This window comes from Eptatretus burgeri, chromosome 14 (assembly GCF_056783735.1).
Source record: "Eptatretus burgeri isolate ZD-2024b chromosome 14, Ebu_testis_v1, whole genome shotgun sequence".
NCBI classification, from domain to species: Eukaryota; Metazoa; Chordata; class Myxini; order Myxiniformes; family Myxinidae; genus Eptatretus; species Eptatretus burgeri.
In genome coordinates, this window is record NC_140974.1 from 26224345 (window position 1) to 26248024 (window position 23680).

The 23680-nt window shown below is 44.9% G+C and overlaps 1 protein-coding gene across 1 annotated transcript in view; it reads left to right on the top strand.

The window, feature by feature from the left end:
- Nucleotides 1-15229, top strand: part of LOC147012833 (proline-, glutamic acid- and leucine-rich protein 1-like) — a 49949-nt gene extending 34720 nt beyond the window's left edge. The window contains exons 8-18 of the mRNA XM_085854102.1: nucleotides 1222-1345; nucleotides 5078-5165; nucleotides 6004-6104; nucleotides 6295-6399; nucleotides 7367-7517; nucleotides 8033-8171; nucleotides 8338-8393; nucleotides 11521-11718; nucleotides 11816-12353; nucleotides 12525-12712; nucleotides 14944-15229. Coding sequence (XP_085710228.1) covers nucleotides 1222-1345; nucleotides 5078-5165; nucleotides 6004-6104; nucleotides 6295-6399; nucleotides 7367-7517; nucleotides 8033-8171; nucleotides 8338-8393; nucleotides 11521-11718; nucleotides 11816-12353; nucleotides 12525-12712; nucleotides 14944-15015 — 1760 coding nt within the window. The 3' untranslated portion in view covers nucleotides 15016-15229. The remainder of the gene's footprint in view (nucleotides 1-1221; nucleotides 1346-5077; nucleotides 5166-6003; nucleotides 6105-6294; nucleotides 6400-7366; nucleotides 7518-8032; nucleotides 8172-8337; nucleotides 8394-11520; nucleotides 11719-11815; nucleotides 12354-12524; nucleotides 12713-14943) is intronic.
- The last annotated feature ends 8451 nt before the right edge of the window (nucleotides 15230-23680 follow it).

The following is a 23680-nucleotide window of genomic DNA, read 5'->3' on the forward strand; positions in this document are numbered from 1 at the left end:
TTCCTGTTCATACAATTAGCTAACAGAAACACATAGTACACATATTTTGAAATCCATCCCCGGGAATATAAACCACAAACAAACTACAATTGGAGGCGTCCGGGGTTCGGTGATGATCCTGAAAAGAGCACTCGGAACAAAACTCTTGAACAACAAAGTTGAACAGCTTGGGCCATGAACCGTAATCCCTTACCGAAGCGAAGGTGGATACTTAGAGTCTTGGGAGGACTTTGTTCCATCTCCTCAAATCCGTAAATGGACACACACAAACGCGCGTTATTCTTTTCACCAATAAAAAAAACAACCTTTTTACAGCCATTTTCCGCTGCTGAGCAGGGGTTAACTTTTTACGGGCTCCATGCAATCATGGTTCCCTTCTTGAGGCAATGTTTTATGGCCGGATGCCCTTCCTGACGCCAACCCTGGTCGCCTCTTACGACGCACAGGGATGTGGTACACCTATTCTAACCAGGGCATACACCGGGACTAGTACACTGGTACTCATTTCGCCGACCTCGGAAGGATGACAGGCTGAGTCAACCCCCCTGGTGTTAATTCAGTGGGTACAGGGCTCGAACTCAGGACCCTAGGATTCCAAACCAGCCACCCTAACCACTAAGCCAACACCAGGCTTATTCTTTTCACCAATAGATGGAAGAAAAAAAAAAGTCTAGTATTTCTCTTGTTAGAACACACATCTACTAACCTTCGGCCTTTCACAGGCCCACATCATTGGGAGTATTTCTAGTACTAACAGCAATATATCAACTTTTTTGGCAAATTGATCAGAAATTTCTCCAAATCTTTTGTTGTGCAGGGGCACGCCCCTTTCTCGTAGGTACGTCTCTAAGAATTTTCTGCTTCTTGAAAAGCAATTTGTGGGCCGTTTCATGCTGCAATCCTTATCTGGCACACATGACATACATCCGGCCACCATGATGGACCTCATTATCAGGGGTTTCTGCGCATGCATGCCAAGCATTCAGTGGTGGATTACGTCATTTCAAAATTTGCGGATTTTAGCGAGACCAATGAAGTCATACTTTGAAAAGGTCTTTATTTTAACTAGCTTGACCATGATGAACCAGTTGCCTTGTACATGATATCAATGCATACATGACCAGCAGCAAGTCCATAGGTTGTGGTCTGAAACTGAGTACTTCAGCATCATGGTGGTTTCATGCAACAGTTGACATTTGATGTGCTTTCATTTGATCTCAGAGGAATTTGTGTACGAAGCACCTCCGTTGCTTCTACCAGAGCTTAATCTGGAGGGACCGTGGTCATCTTTCTACCTTGCTCGCCGCATCACCAGCTTGACGAGCTCCTTGACTACTTTGCTTAGGTGACCTCTGAGTAATTACCTCTTATGTTGACAGTTGTCGCTTTGGTTATTCATTTGTAGCATCTATTATGATTGGAACTAGCATTAGTGCATGAGGTGATGAGACATGGTTCACACAGTCCTTGAAAACTCCTTGAAATCCATGGAAATGTGAAAAAGCATTTTCCAGTACTGCAAAGTCTTGGAAAACTTTTCTAAGTCCTCAAAAGTCCTGGAAATCGAGAAAATTGCACAAGTATAAAGAGGTTGCCGGCTACCCCTCGTCCCTTCCTGGTCGGAATTATTAATTCCTTCCAGTCTCTTGAAGAAAACAATGTTATCAATTTTAACCTCCCCCAGAGATTTACCATTAAAGTTGCGCCCAACTAGTTTCTCTGTCCGGTGTGCTAACCAGAGCTAATCCTAATCCCCCGTCAATGGATTGATCCCATGGTGATAATTTACCTGCTAAATTATTCCTGAGTTCATCCCCTCTAATGTTCTTCTTTTCTGTCTGCCCTTAATTAAGTGTTAATGGCCTCTGGCGTTCATCCATTCAGACCGAAAAGATTTGAGGACACCTGAGACTTGAAGTAGTTGTAACTTTTCACATGTAATTGTAAATCAGCGGTGCAAGTGGTAACTGAGACCCGCAACGTGTACAGTGCTGTACTGTACCTCTCTCTGCGTCAACACTGCGCACCATAGAATCATAATAAATACCTTTGTTTTCGGTTATTCTTGCCCTTTGTGATTTTGAACCATAGCTCCTAAGAGGAAGACTGTTGCTCGTGGTGAAACAAGTGCAAAAAAAGTCGAGGAAAGTGATGTTTTTGACAAAGAAAGTAGAGGTTTTGGATAAACTTGGTCGAGGAGAGTGCTCGGCGTCACTGCATGGGCAGACATTATGACGTTAACGAGTTCAGTATCGGCCAAGTAAAAACAAAAAATACACAAGGGGTTATGAATGCTCTGATTTTGCACTGCGAGCTCGGGTGATTCCAGTCAACTTCTCCAGTTCATGACTCATGAGTTTATAGGTGAGAGGAAACTTAACCGCCCACGCAAAACAAAGGTTTACTGTAGTCCAAATGTCCACCTCATGTGTGGAGAGCACACATTTGTTAACTTTAAGTTTTAATGAAAATGAGGATAAGTATTAATTTCAGTTTATGCCATGTGACAAGCTGGTGATTAATGCTGCAAAAGGTACAACTTAGAATGGTTCTGTGGTATAACATGCGAAGCTCGTACATTTTGTCTCTAGGTACACATGTACAAGGATACCGTGATTTACGTTGCCTCCATTTACGTTGATTCGACGTTGAGTCGTCAATCAATAGTTACCCAGGTTTTAATTACGTCTCTTTACATCGAAGTTGCGTCATTTAAGCCACAAGCTTTGGCTTCTTCCGTCGCCAATTTTCCTGAGCCACCCAGTCACACGCCGAGATGTTGAGATCGTTAACATTATGAAGTGCAGGCACACACGCACACACGCACACGGTTTACCATTTCAAGACTTGTCAGCATGGAAGTGCGACGGAGATTTTGCATCGTGCTACGTTGCATTTCAATGATGACACGGCATAAAACACGGAAATTTTTCTTCCACTGGCACAATTCAAATTCAATTGACTGGGCGGCTCAGGAAAATTAGCGATGCTAAGGCCCTGTCACACTTTGACGTTTTAGCCAGCGTATGCCTGACGTATGAAAAATTTGGCTGAAAGGGCCTTTAAAGACTACGCACGTGGCTTGAATGACGAAACTTCGATGTAAAGTGTACTGTACTTCCAAAATCTTTGCATACAGTAGTGTGATTTGTAATGTTTAATGTCATCATTGATTTTAATCATCATGAGTTCTAAGCATGCTCGTGGTAAAAAGAGTGAGTCTGTGGCTAAGAAAGTGCATAAAACTGTAAATTTGGATGTTATATGCAGAATGGCGAGCGCTGATCGTGCTGTCGATGCTGGTCGGCACTTATGTTTGCCTCCAACAACCGAATATACAATTTATAAAAATGCAGAACGAATTTGTGAAAGTGCTAAATGTGCAACGTCATTAACATCCAAATTGATTATGAAGCAAATTATGACAACAAATAGTCTCTCCCAGCTTTTGGACCTCATTGATGAAGCTGCAGAGATCATTGAGAATAGTGATCCATTTGGAGAACTACCTGCAAAAGTAATCAGAGTACTGCAAGATTCGATCTCTTGCTAAAAAGATATTTATAGGTCAAGAAGTGGACATCCCTTGATGTCTTCCATAAAAAGATGGCAACCCCAGCCATGGACATAAAATAGCATCTCCTTCTTGAGCCTGCTACTTCCTATATCATGAGAGAGCCTCCTCATTCCTCAGAGCCTGAGATTCCTCAGATATCATTCCTCAGAGCCTGAGCCTGCTACTTCGAAATCTGCTGAACCAGCATCTTCACTTCTTCTCACATTTTTGGATATTGAGAATGACATGTGATGAACTGTCTCCTACCTTCCATCATCCTCCTTCTGATCATAGCATAATCTCTCTTTCTCTCTGTCTTTCTCTGTCTTTCTCTGTCTCTGTCTGTCTCTCTCTCTCTGTCTGTCTTTCTCTGTCTCTGTCTCTCTCTCTCCCCTCCCCAACTTTACTGTACTGTACTTTGATAAAATTATTTCATTTCAATTCATTATTGTCAAAATGTGTCAGAATGGTTATTTAAAATATCTCTAAGCCAAAAAGGTAATATCATTGGTAACTGGAAGGGTACTTGGTAGAGCAGATACCTCTGCCCTGTAATGCCTGATTGACGAGAACATATCTGGCACAATACATTTTTGAAATATCAAAATCGTTTTTTGTTTTTCGAAATCGAAATATCAGAAACATATATATCGTTTTGGAGTCCAAACTCTCAATGGTGAAGAATCACTTTAAAAATTTGAGTCGTCGGATCCAGATCTTCACCAAAATCTAATCGATTCATCGTGGTCACACACCCAACTTGTCCACCAAGTTTCATCTGAATCTATCCACAACTTTTTGAGATATCGTGCTATATATTAGTTCAGTCCTATCTCTCGATGGTGAAGAATCACTGAAAAAATTATCGGATCTGGATCTTCACCACAATCTAATCAGTTCGTCCTTGTCACACACCGAACCTGTCCACAAAATTTCGTCCAGATCCGTCGTCAACTTTTTGAGATATCCTGTATACAGACAAACAGACAGAAAGGGGTGAAAACATAACCTCCTTCACCTTCGGTGGCGGAGGAGATAATTACAACATCCTGCCCTCCAGCCAGCCTTATTCCATAGCTGTATTACTTATGGGAAAAATTGATTCGATTTCAGTCACACTTTTCAAGAACACATCCTAGACGTAAATTGAAGTATCCCTGCATTGCAGAAATTTTCAGTGGAATATGGAATAACTGAAAACAAGGTTTCATTCTTATTCTCATGGTTTGTTCCAATATCACTTGTTACACAAAACATTTTTATTAAACGTCCTGCAAAACAACATTTTTGTCCTGGAAAACTCCAGGCAAATGCTGAGAAATTTGGTCTTCTATGGCTGTGTGAACAATGTGAGATATAAATAAAGGAATTTTTACTTTTTAATATGTCTAGAATTTTTACCTTGTGAGCGAGAAGTAAAAATGGAAATGCTTTGTGAACGAAAAATGGTTACAAGTTGAAATGCCCGAGTTAGGAAGCCAACAAATGAGTAAAAGTTTTCTCCCTCATGCGAGTGAGCAGCGATGGGATAGGACATGCTGTGCCGGTGCTTGCAGATGATTTTCTCACCTTTGTATGCCAAGCACTCTCTGTAACACCAAATCATCTGGTGAGCACCTTTCATCTCGCTCTCTGGCTGAGCACACTCGTATTCATTCTGTGTGTTTGGATCACCACTCTCTACCACTTTCTTCCGACTCCTCATCACACTGTATTTGTCTTTTGCCTTTCTCACTTCCCTTCATGTGTCCTCCATCTGCTTTCCAAATATATTCCCTCTCCCTACACAAGGAAATTAGACACAGCTGGAGGCCATTCAGCCCATCATGCCTGCGCCACATCAACACCAAACTAATTTATCAACACTAGATCAAAAAAATACGAAAATGCAAATTTTTTTTTTTAATTCATTGTTTTTCGTAGGTTTTTGTATCCCCTCCCCTGCAACCACCAAGAGAGGGGGCATGGGCTGGGGTAAAAAAAAAACACATCAACCACACAACACCCCTTGATGAGACCCCCACCAACAGCACTCCATACACATGCACCCAATCACCCATCAATGCTCAAGCTACCTAAAAGTCCTGCCTACGTCCCTTTACCCCTCTATCTCCATATCTTCCAGGTACCTATCTAATTCCAATTTAAACTTATCTCCTGTTTCTGCTGCCACTACCTGACCAGCCACTCCACAAGTCCTCACCTTGGCTAACAACCTGGATGTGGTACATTATCAAATGCCTTCTTAAAGTCTAGATATACGATGTCCACTGCCTTTCCCTCATCCACCCAATCAGCCACTGCTTCATAGAACTCTAAACGATTCATTAGACAGGAACTACCTTTGGTAAACCAATGCTGACGACCTTTAATTAGTTTGTATTTATTTAAATGGTTCCTCGTCTGGTCCATTATCTGGTATTTAAATGGTACTCTCTCCAATCCAGCTGTCAAAACAGAACGTGCAGGATAACAACTTGATAAAGATGGCCGTCCTTCCCGGTGTTCACATGGAAGCCTTGCGGTTACTTGAGGCTGTTATTAAAAGGTGAGTTTTCACGGAAGGTGTCTTGTAATATTTTGTTGCTGCACCTCCCGTGATAGTCTTGTAACGATGAGGTTGGGAATGAAATTGGATTTAAAATCAGAAATGCTCGTGCACCCCGGCATACAGGAGTAGTGAGAAATGTGAATTGCTTTGAACTAAAGTCAATCTTCTGACGTTGTGATCTGTGCAGTTGTGGAAAACGTTTGTTGCCACATTCTGATACCATCAACGCTCTTTTTCCACAAGTCTTATCCACCTGGACATTTGATGTATCAGCAACTCGTACCACATACAGGTACCTCACGAGCCAACCATTGTTTGCATTGCTTTTCTTATTTTTATAATTTCCCTCCCCCAAACCTCACCAACCTGATTTACAACTCCCAACTTAATTCCTACTTTTGGTTTAAAATGTTGGACTTTTCATTTTCACACAACAATTTGATCACATTAAACCTTTATGCTTCACATAAGTTCAGAAGGAAAACCTGAACTAATTTCTTCCTTATTTTTTTGGGCACAAGGTGAGAGCTGAACGGAGCTGATAACTGCACATTTCAGAGTTGTAATACGATGACTACTACTATGACTGTTTCCACTACTACCACCACTTCTAGTACTACTACTTTGATGGCTCAAATTATCCCCACCTCTGTGGTGGAAAGTGTTTCACCCAGGTCTTCACAAAGTGACTGGCCAGTCCCGACAATCCAGTGAAGGTGATGTAAGCAGGAATTGATTTGTTCGGGGTGCCGGCGACAGGTCGCCTACTCTTCACAAAGGACACCGTGGGATCTTTAACGTCCAATAACAAAAGCTGGCACACGGGACGCCTGTTTAACGTCCATCCAAGGGACGGCACACTTTGATGAATCGCCCTGCCTGTGAAACACCGGGAAGATGGTTTATATCTGGGCCGGAATTCGAACCCCAGGCTCGACAGCACAGATGTGTGTGCGCATACCTCTAGGAGTCTAGGGTATCTTACCATTCAATTGATACAATGATGCAAATGTTATCGTTTCAAGAAGATTGCATCTATTTTACTCCTCAAGAGTAAATGGTATAGTTTTAAAACTATCATTTTTCTTCCACATGTTAGATGTGGCATTATCAGAGTGAAGGAAGATTTCTCACGTTGCTTTTGGGTTGGAATGTCTTAATTTCTATGCACATTTGGCAGTTCATTTTGTTTAAGAGGAAAACCTTGGGGAATATGTACATATCCCCTTTTTAATGAAAGTGTTTGTGCTGCCGTCCAGTGCTGTGAAAATTGTCGTGTACCAAGCTCTGGGCGAATGGTTGCTGTCGTGCGGAATTTCCGGGGGGTTGCTGCAAGGACAGAAGCAACATGACATCAACCTGCTGAGCCACCTTTTAAATGACATAACTCCAAAGAGTAGTGAGATGCAGGTTGGCAAAATGTGCTGCTTCCGAGTTATTTTGTTTGTCTGTATGTCGGTGAAACCAAAAAGGTAAGCATATCATGCCGAGTACAGTCGAGCGCTTTGAGGGAAATCGTTTTATCACATGATGTATAATTCACGGCATCTCGTTCGTTCCATGAAGAGCTCTCATGATATAGGCTATTCATTGTCTGTTGGGGAATGATAAGTTTCATGGGTACAGCGTATGGACATGTGAGTACATCACTTACATGAAGGACAAACTTATTACTTGACAGTGTGATACTTTTTGGTGAATTTCAAGTAAATTGATCGATATATGTGGGTTCGGATAGGAACACAAAACAGGCCGACCAGAGTTGGAATGTTCTGGGGTGGCATTTGGGTTGTGGCAACCAAATATTTGGTTTGATGTGGAACTATGGACTCGCCTCGTGATTCATTCCATGTGTGGCAATTGCCTGAACCAATGCACCCTTTTCATGACCCATCTTCTTTTCCTTTTAATTCCACAACATCCAGTTAAAGTTGTTGGCACCAAGTACTGGGAAAGTAGGCTCGGGTCCCAGAAAACGGGCCCGGGAGCCAAGCCGAACCTTGCCTGATACCGACGCTCGAGGGGATAACGGAGTGGCAGACTTGTGTAGGAGTGCACTTTGTGGTAAGATTGTATTTTGTTTATTTCACACATTTTGCTTCGACTTGAACTGTTGCTTCTATCTCTTCTCCTCCTCATGCTTATTATAAATCAGTTATATCTGAGCATCATTCCAATTATCAGGTTTGTTTGCATCCCTGCCCTGATTTGACCGCTTGATTCTCTGCAGTGCTAATCCAGTTGGTGATGAGCAGCGGAACGATTCTGCCTGTGGATATTCACCAGGTTAGTTGGAGTAGTAGGAATTGTACTTTTGTTCCTGTTATGAGGAAATTGTCCCAACATAGAGTTCCTAGATAGTATTATTATATTGAATGTTCCGTGGGAGTACCCCCTGTGCATCTGCCCTTCGTAGGGCAGCTCATCGGATGACGGGATTGGGGCAAAGCCTTTGGGACCCCCACTCATTGATGATAGGATGAAAAACATGGGGTAACCTTCTTGGGTTGGATTGCGGTCGTGTGTTTTGGGGTGGTGCTGAGGTGTCACCCACCAGACAGTGGTCTCCTTGGGTTAACCTGAGGTGGTCCCTTCGGGTGGGTGGCTGGAATGTCCTCTCCCTAAAAGAGGATGATCATGTGTCTCTGTTATCATCTGAGCTCAAGCGTTTGAACATCTGTATTGCAGCTCTCTCTGAGGTTTGGAAACCGGATTGTGGCGAGATAATGGTCAGTGGTTACACCTACTATTGGTCTGGTCACTCTGATGGTTACCATGTCCAAGGAGTTGCTGTAGCTGACTCCAATGATCAAGTTAACACCGGTCAATGAGCGTATTATGAGACAAAGAATGTAACTCCTTGGGTGTCATTTCCCCAGTTTCTGAAAATGCTCCGACTGAGGCGAGTGATCTCACCGTGAAGGATGTTCTTCTTTTTTCTTTTTCCAATATACACTGTTGAGGCTTGTCATTTTATAGTCGCTGGAGGATGATCCAGAACTGCAGGCTCTACCGGAGTGCTCAGTTCCTCAATACCAACCACAGGCTTGACGGAGCAACTCTGAAGTTGCAGCTAAAATCTGGGAGAATAGTACCAACCCAGCCTAGGCTGGATGTTGGCAAGCTCAAGGATGAGAGGGTAGTTGACTTTGTGAACAGGCTGAGTGGGGATTTGGGGGGGTGGGGTCTGGGTGCTTTGGGGAATTCTAAACAGTTGTGGAGTGCCTTCAAGACTGCCGTCCTTGATGTTGCCGGTGGATGTCTTGGAACTCACCGTCGGAAAAGAAGAATTTTGTCTCTCAAAGAACACTGGATGTGATTGACTATAGTCGCAGGGCCTTGCTTAATGGCAGAGCTGAGCTGTTCAGGGAGTTGAGATGTAAAACTGTACTTGCGCTGAGGGTGGACAAGGAGGCCCATGTGCTAGAAATCTGTGAGTGGGTAGAGCATCACCTGTGGTCAAGTGACTCTTGTCCTCCTTACAGGGGAATTCGTGCATTGCGTTCCTCCAAGCCCGTCCCTCGGTGTACTGCAGTTAGAGCGAAGGGTGGTGGGCTCTTGACAGAGGAGTCCGAAGTGAAGGCCAGCTGGGCCGGTTACTTTAAGCGGCTGTACCAGGCTGATCTATCAGCTGTTGACTTGGATGCTAGGGGTGTTACTATCCATATTGCTGTCCCTCATTTCAACTGTGATCCACCTTTATTTGTGGAAACACAGGCTGTGGTGAACTGGTTGAAATGGAGTAAAGTTTCTGGGATCTGCCATCAATGCTGAACTTCTCAAGTCTGGTGGAAATGCTGCACTCATGTTGTTGCATGCAGTTCTGTGCTCTTGCTGGAACACAGGCATCATCCCAACTGACTGGAAGAGGGGCCTTGTTGTCCCTCTCTGGAAAGGAAAGGGTGATTGCCAGAACTGCAACAACTACCGAGGGGTGATGCTGCTCTCAATGCCGGGCAAGGTCTTTGCTCGGATAATTCTTGATTGGGTTCGCCACCATCTGCTTGAGCACCAGCTCCCAGAGCAGTCAGGCTTTACACCAAAGAGGTCAATGATTGACCGTATCCTTGCTCTTTGGGTCCTCACCGAACGCAGGTGAGAGTTTTGGCAGGGGCTGCTTGCAGCTTATGTTGATCTCTGTAAAGTATTTGATTCAGTGAATGGGGATGCCCTCTGGAGAATTGTTGGTCTTTGTAGGGTGCCACCAAAACTGATCGATATGATATCTGAACTCTACTTTGGTACTGAGAGTGCTGTGAAGTGTGGTGGTACCATCTCTGACTTATTTCCAGTTGTTACTGGAGTTCGTCAGGGGTGTGTACTGGTCCCCACACTTTTCAGCACTTGTATGGACTGGATTCTGGGGAGGATGTCGCAGAGATCAAGCTGCGGTGCATCGTTTGGGAATGTCAAGATCGCTGACCTTGATTTCACAGATGATGCAGTCATCTTTGCAGAGACTCTGGATATCCTTTTGGTGGCCCTTGAGGTGCTGAATGAAGAGTCGGAGCCGCTGGGATTACGGAGTTCCTGTGTCAAAACTAAGATCCAGGCTTTCCATGACATGTTGGATGCTGCTTGTGGTGAGGATGTTGATGTTACGGAGAGATTCACTTACCATGGCAGTGATATTCATGTCTCTGCTGGCTGTGTGCCAGAGGTCAATAAACGTATGGGTCGGCCTGGAGAGTTATGCATTCACTGGATCATGGGGTGTGGCACTGTCGGTACCTGTGCAGGAGGACGAATGTCCAAGTCTTCAGGTTCTTCGTGCTTCCAGTCTTGTTCTACGGATGTGAGACTTGGACTCTGACCAAGGATCTGAGACGGAGACTTAATTCCTTGGGTACCAGGTCTCTTCGGAGAATCCTTGGCTATCGCTGGTCGGACTTTGTGTCCAACAAGCGGTTGCTGAGAGAGACTCAAATGAGATTTGTTACCTGCATAGTCTGTGAGCGTCAGCTGTGGCAGTATGGACATGTGGCTCGTTTTCCTGACGCTGATCCTGCTCACCAGATTCTGTCAGCGAGGGAGCCTCATGAGTGGAGGAGGCCAATGGACCGACCGACCACGTGCCTCGTGGTTGCAGCAGGTTGATCAGCATCTCATTGAGATGGGGATGGGCCAGGCATCTGCTCTGGGGGATGGCCAGATGGAGGCCCCGGAAGTACTGGCGGAAAATGGACACAGCGACACGCTGCTCAGGCGCATGCTCCCATATCTGACGTATCCTGAATGTTGCCGGGCGACCTTTGCTTTTTGGCAAGTGTTGATCTCAGCACGCTATCTAAAGATGTTGGGGGAGGGGGGGAGATGCATTCAGGAATGATATTGGTGGGTGGAGAAGCACAAACAAGGTGTATAATTACCAGAAAATGGCAGTTGCTTCACACATTTTCCCCTAATTTTGCAGAAAATGCAAGAGCTAGTTGTAGGACTGGCTGCAACATTTCCCACCAGTTGTCATCCACCTTACAACTCTCCACATTGCCGTGAAAGACTCCTGAGATTGATGCTTCAACTCGTTCTCTCACCAACCTCGAAGCTCCCGCCCCCCCTTCAACCCGCGCTCCGTCTGTTCAGCCTTCTGCAGCATGACCACAGCCATGAGGTGAGCCTCCATCTCTTGCTCATTTCATCCGAGGTTCGGGTTCTTTCACCTCATGCCGAGAAATTGAGAATTATTTCTGTTTTCAATTTTTTTTCAGGTGTCGTCTTTCTGCAGGGAAGCTCTTTGTATTACCAATGCACTCATTCATCCCCGCACACGTTCCCAGCATCCCACTCCTGCTTTCAGTTGGGCACAAAGCTCTCCGAGCCAAGCTCCAGCCTTTCAGTTGGACCCTCATCCAAAGCAGGCCCCTGTTTCAATAACAGGCTTGCCATTCGAGCCATCTTCTCTCTCACACCCTGTGGTTACCCAACCGCCCACGATTACTCCACCGCCCACGGTTACTCCACCGCCCACGGTTACTCCACCGCCCACGGTTGCTCCACAGTCTTCAGCAGTACCCCTTCTGCTGGCCAGCACATTCTCTGACGTTCCCAATTTTCTCACTGCCTCATTGGACAATCAAAACGAGCAGAACTTTCCGACAAACCTCACTGAAGCAGTTGAACCGGAATCTGAAAGAACAGATGTTGAAGAAGAATATGAGGGTCGAACCTCACCAAAGCGGCACAAAACTGAAAATGCTGGCGAGACGATCATTTCACAGGAGATGCACGAGATAGTGTCTCAAATAGGTAAATCTACCTGCAACCTGTTTGTTTTGACATCGGTTTCTTTCATTTTTCTAAAAAAAATTTTTTTTTTTGCACATTTTAAATATTGCACAACTATCTTTGCTTCTCTACATATATATTTATCCCCTCCACCCTTCTCCCCATCCCTCCACCCAACCCTTCCATTTTCAGCACCAACTGAGGTGGCTGAATGTTCATCCATGTCAAACGGTTTTTCAGAACAGAGGCCTATTAGTCCAATAAAGGGGATGGTGGTGCCTGGAAAGAAGAGAAAACATGATGAGGAAGACGGTGTGGTGGAATTGGTGATCCTGGACGATGACGATGGAGATGTAACTGAGAGCTTGGAAGGAGACGATGTATGATCCACATCCTTTGTTTACTCAGCTACATATTAATAATGAAGGACCAATTTTGTGCTCCTCCTAGCGCTCGCGTCACGTTTTTCTCGGCACTGTGACCTGGACTGAAAGAAACTTTGTACCTGTAAGAGTGCATTGCACATAGTGGCAATAGTCAACTTTCAACTCTGAAGCAGAATAAACACTTTTCGTTTACATGGTGATGTGTGATGTCACCGCTGAGAGGCGTCAGGACGTCATGACATCATCAGTCATTCGCTGACGTCATTAACCTCCGCCATCGAAGATGGACGGAGGTTACTGTTTTCACCCGTCTGTTTGTTTGTGAACAATATTACGGAAAAACTCCTGGACGGATTTCGACGAAACTTGGTGGGGGGGGGGGGGTTAGGTATGGTCCAAGGATCATGCCAATAGATTTTGGACTTGGTCCAAAAAAAAACAAAAAACTTTTTTCCAAAAAAATTTCGATTTTATTTGAAAAATATTTGTTTTTGTTTTTTTTGCATTTCTACATGTTTTAAGTGATTTCCAACCCCCCTCCCCAAAAAAAATTTGTTAGAGAAAAAAAAACAAGTTTTGCAACTTTTTTTTTCAAAAAAATTTCGATTTTATTTATTTATTTATTTTTGGCATTTCTACATGCGCGTCAATCTAGTTTAGTTTATTCAATCGTGGTTCAGTAGAGTCTGATCCGTTTTGACCTACAATGGATAGGATATCAGGTTCACTTAAGTGACCCAGCACTATTGGCGGCGGAGGTTTTGCACTCTACCGAGTGTTACGTCTGTTACGTAACAGTTACGTCTGTCGTCGACAGACCGTTACTGCTGAGCGGTGTAATTCCACCCCTCGAAAATAGCATCTGCAATGTAAAACCCTCTTCTGCACATGCTGACTACATCAGAATGTGAATTTGACACAAAATATGTAACAAGAAACATTGTATCTCAATATTAATACTGAAGGACCAATTTTGTGCTTCTAGCGGTTGCGTCACGTTTTTCTTGGTACTGTGACCTGAGAAGTTTTGATACGGTGTTTGTACGTCAAAGTACACACGTGCGCAAATCAGGGGACTTCTTCACAAGGAGTAGTGTACACCAAAAATGTCGTGTACAAGGACGTTTTGTAGGCCTCATTGGGTAAGGCCATGGAGTACATCGCCTGGGATCCGGCTCTTACAAGAGCCGCCACTGTTGTCATATTGGGCTCATGGAACGGAATCCGTCTGTGACGGCGTTTCGGATAGTCTACTATAATAAACAGAGCTTGTGTGGCTGTAGTTATGTCAGCAATATTCACCCAGTTGGTCATGACATTGAACGTTTGGGTGTGCCCATTTTTCCCTTCACTCATCGATTGGTCTTGGCACTGAGGTTATTACAATATTCGTGATTACGGTGTGGCGTCTCTATCGCACACTTTCCTCACCTCATGACTCATCCTCTGCTCTCCTTGACAATTCTATGTTTCTTTGACTCCCTGAATACTAAGCAGCCATCTGTTTGGGCTGACATGGGTACTCCCACCCTTTGTCCTCTAGTTCATTAAACTCAGCACCTCTCTGCTAATCTCAAGCTTCCAGAATTGATTGTATGGTCAAAATTGGCTGCATTACTTTAGTAGAGCTTTACCTTGAGTCGAGGGCACTGCATCAGCAGCATAACCGTGCCTCAGTAATGGTGCACCTCATGTGCTGAATTTAGAATTGAATTCCAGTCCAATATGCACTCGCCAACAGCAAACAACAACCTCGCGTCTCGATGTACCGTATTTTTATAATGGTTTTGACAAGGACAAACTAAATGTGAAAGCCAGAGGTCAAACCAGTTAGAGTTGGGATGATTAGAGTGTCTGGAAGGTTGGCAGTTCGATTCCAACCTTTGCCTATAGTTGTACCAAATATTTTAAACGTGGTACATGCTGCTTCCAAGCTTGCTCACCATTTTGACTAGAAAGCATGGAGAAACCCCATGGGTTGGTATCCACGGGGACAAGGGAATTCTTCCTTAATTGCCTTCGAGGGCAGAGAGAAAAGTGGACGACCGCTGGTACCCAAAGTGCCTCAGGAAGTTCAACGGCACTTGCCACTAACTTGTCTGAAGTCAAGTTCAATGTTTGCTCATGCATTTGTCTCCACTTGTGTGCGTGAATTGCAACTCAAATGATCCTCAGACCATGTAAATCACGCATAACGTTTTAACTTGTCTTGTGTTTTATTTCAGGTTTCCATTGAAGGTAAGAATGCAATGTTGGCTGACTTTGTGGACTGTCCACCTGATTCAGCGGACTTGTAAGTGAGGCCGGTCAAGCGGTCATGCACGCCATGTGCTTCAGAGCCAGTCTTTTCTGGCAAATCTTCTTTTGAACTCGGTTCTTACCCATCCCTGTCGTACGACCAGTCGCGCCTCACCTGTGTCCGTCATTGATCGAGATTTATCAACCTGTGTGCAACAATATTTCTTGTTCTTTTTTGTACAATAACTTTAAATAAACCTTCATTTTCATCAATTTTAATGTAGTAAGTCCACACATCTGCTGATGTAACTGGAAACTGAATAAACAATGTAGTTTTGGTGTCCCCCCCCCAACACACACACGTCAAGAGCAAAATATCTTTGCCCCACCATCTCCCCCTTACCTGTTTAATCATCCGCTTAATGAACGTGGAGGTAGATTTAAATGGGAATTAGATAGGTACCGAGAAGCATTGGACATAGAGGGGTATGGAGATATTGTCAGGACTTGTAGGTAGCTTATGTGTGGATGGTGATTGAGACTGGTGTTGAGCAGCATGATATAGGTAGGGAGGTAACATGATGGGCTGAATGACCTCTTCAAAAGAAACTGCTGAGAATGGAGTGCATTTGAGTTCATTGCCCGATGATAGAATTGAGAGGACCTGCTACGGGTATTCAATTCGCTGCCTCACCACTCACTACTAACCCCCCCCCCCCCCAACTTTCCACGAGGGTTGTGCCTTGATAGTGGTCCTGCGCTCTGATCCATGATTGTGTGTGTATGTTTTCATCATGTTATCGACGATTTTTAGGATTTCCTCTCCCACCCCCACACTAGAAACTCATTTATAAAAGATTGGTTTTAGTGTCCCCATCCCCCCTTTCTATTTCTAGTGAACTCAGAACTTGAGAATGCAAAGCTGCACCTTTAGTTAAAAAAAAAAACAAAAAAAAACTTGGTTTGATTTGAAAAGCTGGCAACAATCTGTTCATTTAAAAGAAACGATTGGAAAAATGTATAATGTTAAAAAAAAACATCTAAACTGGGATTCAAACCCCTTATACCACCCCAACCTCCCCCATGCCCTCCACTGCCACAACAATAACTTGAAGCACAGCTGGGGGGGGGTGGTTATCTGAACTGTGAACTGCCAAAAGTCAAATCGACAGGTTACATGATTTTTTACGCTGTACAGGTGTTGTTTGGTGTGCAGGGATTTTCAAGTGCACATATCATTGCGAAAGATCTTCATTCAATCCAATATGGCTGCCAGACCATGTGACCTATTATTTGTGAACACCCTGGTATCCCCAAGATTTGGGGAACATGTGGGTGAAGTTTCCCTTCGATCTTGTCAAGCCATTCTCGAGAAGTTGATTTTTAAGGTTTTCGGGTAAATCCAAGATGGCTGCCAAACCATGTGACATCTGATGTCATAGGTGGAGAACGTTTTGTTTCTTCTGGCGAGGCCATCATACCCGTAAAGTTTTGCCTCGATCTGCTCAGCCGTTTTGGAGAACATTTTTGAAGGGTTTTATGTTAAAAAATAAAAATATAAAAAGGCTGCCAAAACACAGGACCGATGTCATAATTTTTCCCCCATACAATTTAGCCCGAGATGTCCCTCAAAATTTTTCAGAAAGTTTGATGTATACAATTATGACATCGTAATGAAGCCACCTCTGACATCATTTTTTTAAATCACTCATTTCCTATGGGGGAGTACTTCACATGTGCGAAGTTTCATGTTTTTTTTTTTCCCATGGGCGGGTTTTTGGAAATAGAGGTCCAAAGTTCTTTTTTTCCAACACGGCTGCCACACCCTGTGATCTATGACGTCAAAATCATTAAGCGTTGTACATGAGTAGTCGCACTACTCGTGTAGTCACAGTCGCATGTAGTCACACTACTCACGTTGTACATGGTGAAAAATTCATGTCAATCGGATAAGCAGTTGCAGTGAAAAATTAGCACGGACGGACAACCTGAAAACATCATGCCTCCGGTGAGTTCGTCAGCGGAGGCATAAAAACAGGTGCTGTTGTCTCAACTTGTTGCATGTCCACAAGGTACACTGAGCTCCATCTCAGTTAATTTGCATGATTGTACAGAGCCATCCATGGAAGCAATATTGGAAAGGGAGACTCATGAAGAGGCCCCAATGCCTTTTCATTCAGTCCTATAATGACCTGCTGCAATTCCTGCACCATTACCATGTACTGTACTATCCAGAGTGCAAATGTGTGATTGGCAGAAAACTCCCTTTCAAAACTCTCTCTTTCTCTTTCGCTTTGGAATGTTGGGGGATGGGGGGGAGGGGTTGAAACGTAAAGGGGTCATTTTAAAGAGAAGATGCTTTAAACTTTTGTCTTCACATTAATCTCCTTGTCCATATGCCGATGGATTACCTTCTACCTTCTGTCACCTCACTCTTCCATGTGCCTGGACTTTATCTAAAAATCTTTTTTATGGAATAAACAGCTGATCTTTCCAAGAATAACATGAAATATCTAAAATTCCATGAATAACAGCAGATAATCCTCTTTGCAATTGATTAAAAATTTTTGACAAAGTATCTAGAGTACAGTGTGGGTGGAAAGTTTCTTCACTCCTTCCTCAATCTCATTGTCGTGGCTTCGTGTGAACTCCATCATGAACCCGATCCACAATGACGTCCCCTCTTGTCTCATGAGACGTCTTGCTCTTCCTCGCAGGTAAAATGTCCAAAAAGGCAGAACGAGGAAACCCAAGCAGCAGTTTGTGGTCAAGCTCCAGGCTCGTGGTTTGGACGTAAACCTTATTTGTATTGAAGATTACCGCAGTATCACCAACAGGGTCGTCACCCGGATTTTAGACCGAGGGACACTCGTCCTCGGTGTGAAGACATTTCCACTGAAACGTGCAGTTCGAACTACAGAATCTCAAAATAGCAAATACCACTTGACCCCAGTTAGCCTTTGAACAGGACAATATCACCTGGAAGACCTATGACGTCACAGAGACGTGAGAATGATTTAATTAAGTGCATGTAACAGAACAAGGGAGCAAATGTCAGGGTGGTTTTGAGTAAGAGGTTGGATCATCTGCTCAATCGGTCCAAAGTATAAACATCGGAGTTGTTTTTAAAGACCAAAGTTATGTTTTGTTACACCCGGTGCAAAACCTACCCACAGCTGTAGATAACCCATCTGCAAGCATGGGCCATGCTCTATGGTGAAGAGTCACCCACACCCATTCACACACATGCATAACAGTGCGAGACCATGTGATGAAAGCATGTGTGGAATTTTTCTGAAGTAGGAGCTGCACTGCATGATGGGTGTCGACCTGCTCTTTTTATTTATTTTCCTTCATTTTTTTTATTTTTTACTCCATATGTCTTGGTGGACCCAATCCCATCATCCTTGAATCCTTAAAACTGCTGCGTGTTTTAAACTTGGAAATTTACAAACGTACACCTCTAGCTTGGCAGTAAAAGTTTGAGAGATTTTTGAGTTACGCAGAAGTTTGATTTCATTACGATTTTTAAAAAAAGTCACCAATATTTAAGTGACCTCACGATGGACCGAGAAGAGCCATCTCCATAACACAAACCGTGCTTCAAGCACACACGAGCGAGTTGTTCACGAATGCGTGTTCGAGTCAGAGTGAATGCTGAATTCAGCTGCTTGTTCCATCATTTACCGAGGTATTGATGTTCTTTTGATATACACTAGCTCCCATGTGCATTGAACAGGAATTTGTTGAGTGCCGGTGATAATTTCCTGACTGGTCGAGAAGGAGGACACCGTGGGATCTTTAACGTCCATCAACTGTCACCAGACATGATTCCCGTTTAATGTTCATCCGAGGAACGGCACATACATGGATGCCTCGCCCCGACTGAAATACCAGGATGGGAGTTTATAGCTGGGTCGAGATTCGAGCTCACAGGCGAGAGCACACACCTCTTTACTCTCCTTCCAGCTTCAGAAAGAAGGAAGAGTTCAAACACAGGGATTTGGAGCAGAAGTAGATCATCCTCCATATGACAATAGGTTCTATGGAGGGTGGGGTTGGGGTGGGGACCGTTTGTGGAACCAACAAATACATTTAAATTTCGAGAGTGTCATTGAAGGAATATCACCGTGGTGGCATCTGAAATCCACAAACACCAATCCAAAGATCTAGTAAAGGAAATAGAGCGAGTCAAACAGGAAAATGAAGACAAGACAAACTAGAGGGGGAGCACTCGGTAGAGTGAAAAACCTCCGCCGCCAATACTGCTAGGTCACTCAAGTGAACCTGATATCCTATTCATTCAATTTGACGTCAACAGTGCTCACAGAGTTATAGTTTGCAACTTTCCCTTTTACATACTCAATTCATTCGTCATAACTAGATTCCTTGAGACAGAAATTGATTTTACGTGGGTATATCCACCTGAAGTTCCAAAATCAGCCGCAATTATAATTTTGGCATGTTTTTTGTTGGAAATCACTTCTAACATGTAGACATGCAAAAAAAAAAAAAAAAAAATCGAAATTTTGTTGAAAAAAAGTTGCAAAATTTTTTTTCTCTAACTTTTTTTTTGGGGGGGGGGGGTTGGAAATCACTTAAAACGTAGAAATGCAAAAAAAAAAAAATTCTAATATTTTTTTCAAAATGGCCACCATAACGGCCATATTGGATTTTGGACAAAGTCCAAAATCTAATGGCATGATCCTTGGACCATACCTAATCCCCCCACCAAGTTTCGTCGAAATCCGTCGAGGAGTTTTTCCGTAATACTGTTCACAAACAAACAAACAAAGGGGTGAAAACAGTAACCTCCATCCATCTTCGATGGCGGAGGTTAATGATTCCAAAACAAATAAGTACTGCACTTCAACAAGAGACGAACTTATCAAAAGAGGAAAATTACTAAGAGCTGGGGGGGGGGGGGTAGAGTGGTCAAAATTCGGACGAGGGGACATCGCGGCCAAACCGGGCAAGTGGGCAGTGCGGACAAAGAGGCGTGTGGTCGAACCTCGGGCGAGAGAGCGGTGTGGTCGAACCTCGGGCAAGGGAGCGGCGTGGTCGAACCTCGGGCGAGGGAAAGGCGTGGTCGAACCTCGGGCGAGGGAGAGGCGCGGTCGAACTTCGGGCGAGGGAGTGGTGCGGTCGAACCTTGGGCGAGGGAAAGGCGTGGTCAAACCTCGGGCGAGGGAAAGGCGTGGTCAAACCTTGGGCGAGGGAAAGGCGTGGTCAAACCTCGGGCGAGGGAGTGATGCGGTCGAAACTCTGGTGAGGAAAAGGCGTGGTCGAACCTCGGGCGAGGGAGCGGCGCGGTCGAACCTCGGGCGAGGGAGCGGTGCGGTCGAACCTTGGGCGAGGGAAAGGCGTGGTCAAACCACGGGCGAGGGAAAGGCGTGGTCGAACCTCGGGCGAGGGAAAGGCGTGGTCGAACCTCGGGCGAGAGAGCGGCATGGTCAAACCTCGGGCGAGGGAAAGGCGTGGTCGAACCTCAGGCGAGGGAAAGGCGTGGTCGAACCTCGGGCGAGGGAGCGGTGCGGTCGAACCTTGGGCGAGGGAAAGGCGTGGTCAAACCACGGGCGAGGGAGCGGCATCGTCAAATCTCGGGCGAGGGAGCGGCATGGTCAAACCTCGGGCGAGGGAAAGGCGTGGTCGAACCTCGGGCGAGGGAAAGGCGTGGTCGAACCTCGGGCGAGAGAGCGGCATGGTCAAACCTCGGGAGAGGGAAAGGCGTGGTCGAACCTCAGGCGAGGGAAAGGCGTGGTCAAACCTCGGGCGAGGGAGCAGCACGGTCGACCCTCAGGAAAGTGGGCGGTGTGGGCAAAGGTTGTGTGTGGTCAAACCTTGAGCGAGAGAGCGGCACAGTCGAACATCGGGCGAGGGAGTGGTGCGGTCGATCCTCGGGCGAGAGAGCAGCACTGTCAAACATCGGGCGAGGGAAAGGCGTGGTCAAACCTCGGGTGAGGGAGCAGCACAGTCGACCCTCAGGAAAGTGGGCAGTGTGGGCAAAGGGGTGTGTGGTCAAACCTCGAGCGAGAGAGCGGCACAGTTGAACCTCGGGCGAGGGATAGGCACGGTCGAACCTTTGGCGAGAGAGCGGCACGGTCGAACCTTTGGCGAGAGAGCGGCACGGTCGAACCTTTGGCGAGAGAGCGGCACGGTCGAACCTTTGGCGAGAGAGCGGCACGGTCGAACCTTTGGCGAGAGAGTGGCACGGTCGAACCTCGGGCTACAGTGGTTAAAGGTGCACAGGAAAAGACTGCACAAACACACAGGAGATCTCACAATCAAACAATTGCAGTCATGGCGAGACAGACAAACAGCATTGAAAATCTAAGATTTTGGAGATATCTATCAGTGGATTCAGCACTACTTACACTTATGGCAGAAGCTGCAAGTTGTTTTCCATTTGTCATTATTTTGTGTGAGGTGTGGTATATTCAATGTCACTTTAGCTTGCAGTCGGTGTTAGGAGTGAAAATGTGGGTTAGTGTATTGGGTTTTTGGGTTTGTTTTTTTTAAACATGAGCTATTGCCACAGTGAAGCTGCCACACCCACACATGAACAGATAGAGGAATACACGTGACACAACACAACACTGTTAGACGAAACAAACACAGCCACTGAGCTTGGGGAACTCTGGGTACTTGCGACAGCACAACAATGGCACCGCCTTTCTCACCGCACTCATTGGGGCATTTCCTCAGGAGGAATTTCCTCCTCCCCATGGAAGCCAACCTATGGGGATTGTCCATGCGCTTAACGTTTGAAATGCTGAATGTCAAGCAAGGAAGCAGCATGTGCTATTTGGTATGACTTGGCCGGGTTTTGAACCACCAACGTCTCAGACTATGCGTCGACACTGGTCAAGGTTCGTGGAAGAGTTAGTACACTTTGTACACTGAACGGATCGAGAGAGACAGAGACAGAGAGAGAGAGAGACACCCCAACAGTGGAGTTGAAGGACAAGGTTGAGGCAGACTTGGACAAATAATGTGTGTGGAAAGGACTTGGTGGAGTGGGCAGAAAATGATGCCTGGGGTGGACAAAGTGGATACAGAAGGCGAAACTCTCAGGAAGGAAAACTGGAATTTAGGAGATTGGGGGGGATAATGGGGGTAGAAAAGTTGATGGTTTTGAATGGGGGATTATCTGAGATGGTGTTGAACAGCTGTCTTGAAGACTTGGAGGGAAGAATGAGATCAAAGGGAATATGAAAGTTGGTTCCACAGGTGAGAAAAAATAGGAACCAAAAGGGGGTTGATGGTGGACTGTATTAATCGGGGGGGATAGAGCGCTGAAAGAGCAGAGGGTGGAAGACCGGAGAGGTGGAGGTCGAAGACAGAGAGACCACCGACCTGTTTACGATGGCAAAGTGATAGAACCATCGACTCGGCTTCATTGTGGGAGATTCCAATGATCTTGTAGGCCTTAGTTTCCAAGAAATCAAGCTCAGCAAGATCTGAGGCAGGGGAGCCAGCCCAGAATGGAGAGCAGTACTCCATCACGGTGCGGACAAAGTCCTTGTAGGTGGATAGGAGTTCAGGTGTGCCAAGGAAGTACCTTGTATGACGGAAGATGCCCAGCTGGCAACTGCCTTTGGAGGCCAGCTTACACGTTACGTGTGGTTTGCCCAAGAAAGATCATGGCTGATGGTGAGACCCGGGAGTTTGAATGACTGAACTTCCTCAAGAGGTTCGTTTAGAAAGTGGAAGGGGTGGAGGAAGGTTACCAGATGGTCCTTTTCACTGGGAATTGTAATCGGCTTTTATCTCTCTCCATAAGGATCTTTGTTTACATTATTTGTGCATCTTTAGGGATTTTCTACATCTAGTCCAAGATTACCTTTTCAACAAGCTTCTAGAATTTAGATAAACCCAAGAGGGGAAGTATACGGTATTTTTTTACTCACCTCCAATTTGACGCCTCTTCGTTGCAGCTGCAGGTGAACCTCGGTTCAGAGCTCTACATGGAAACAAGGTATAGGTTATAACATTTAGACTACTCGTTTTTTACATATGGTATAAGAGGACTTAATTCGTGTAGAAAAGAACTCCATTTTCCCCAAATGGTGTATGTGGTTTTTTTTTAATATACAGGTACAATTACAAAACTGAAACATCGCTCTCTTTACAAGTTCGCCCTTCATCATCCCACACTCCCCAAGCCCAAGCCAAAACGTCATTCCCACATCTGATTATAATCAAAATGAAAATAACAAACAAGCCTGAGCAGCTCCTAATACATGTTGGGACGCTGCACCTGTGAATCATGTGAGCTTAATGTTAATCAAACTCGAGCAGGTGATCTCATCAGGAAAGTTCATTTCATTTTGTGTCTTTGTGTCTTTGTGTACAGTACATCAGGACGAGACGACATTGTCATTTCAAAACGGTTCATCATAATCATCATCATCATAAAACGACCCGAAGCCGAAGGGGCCTGCGTTGCCTGACTAAGCAGGGAAAGTTTGTTGTGGTTAAGATTTAATCAAGGAAGGCAGACAATCCATGAAAACAAAGGAGTTTGGACTGGGTGAATCGAGTTCTTTAATTATTATATACTATGTATGATATTTCTATATTTCTCTTCGAATCAGGTGGAGTTCAGACATAAATCACATGCAAGGCAAATGATCCATTAGTTTAAACAACGGTTTACCGTTTACATTAATTCTATAAACGACGGACAAAATACACCTGGTACGTGGGATTTAAACCCCACAT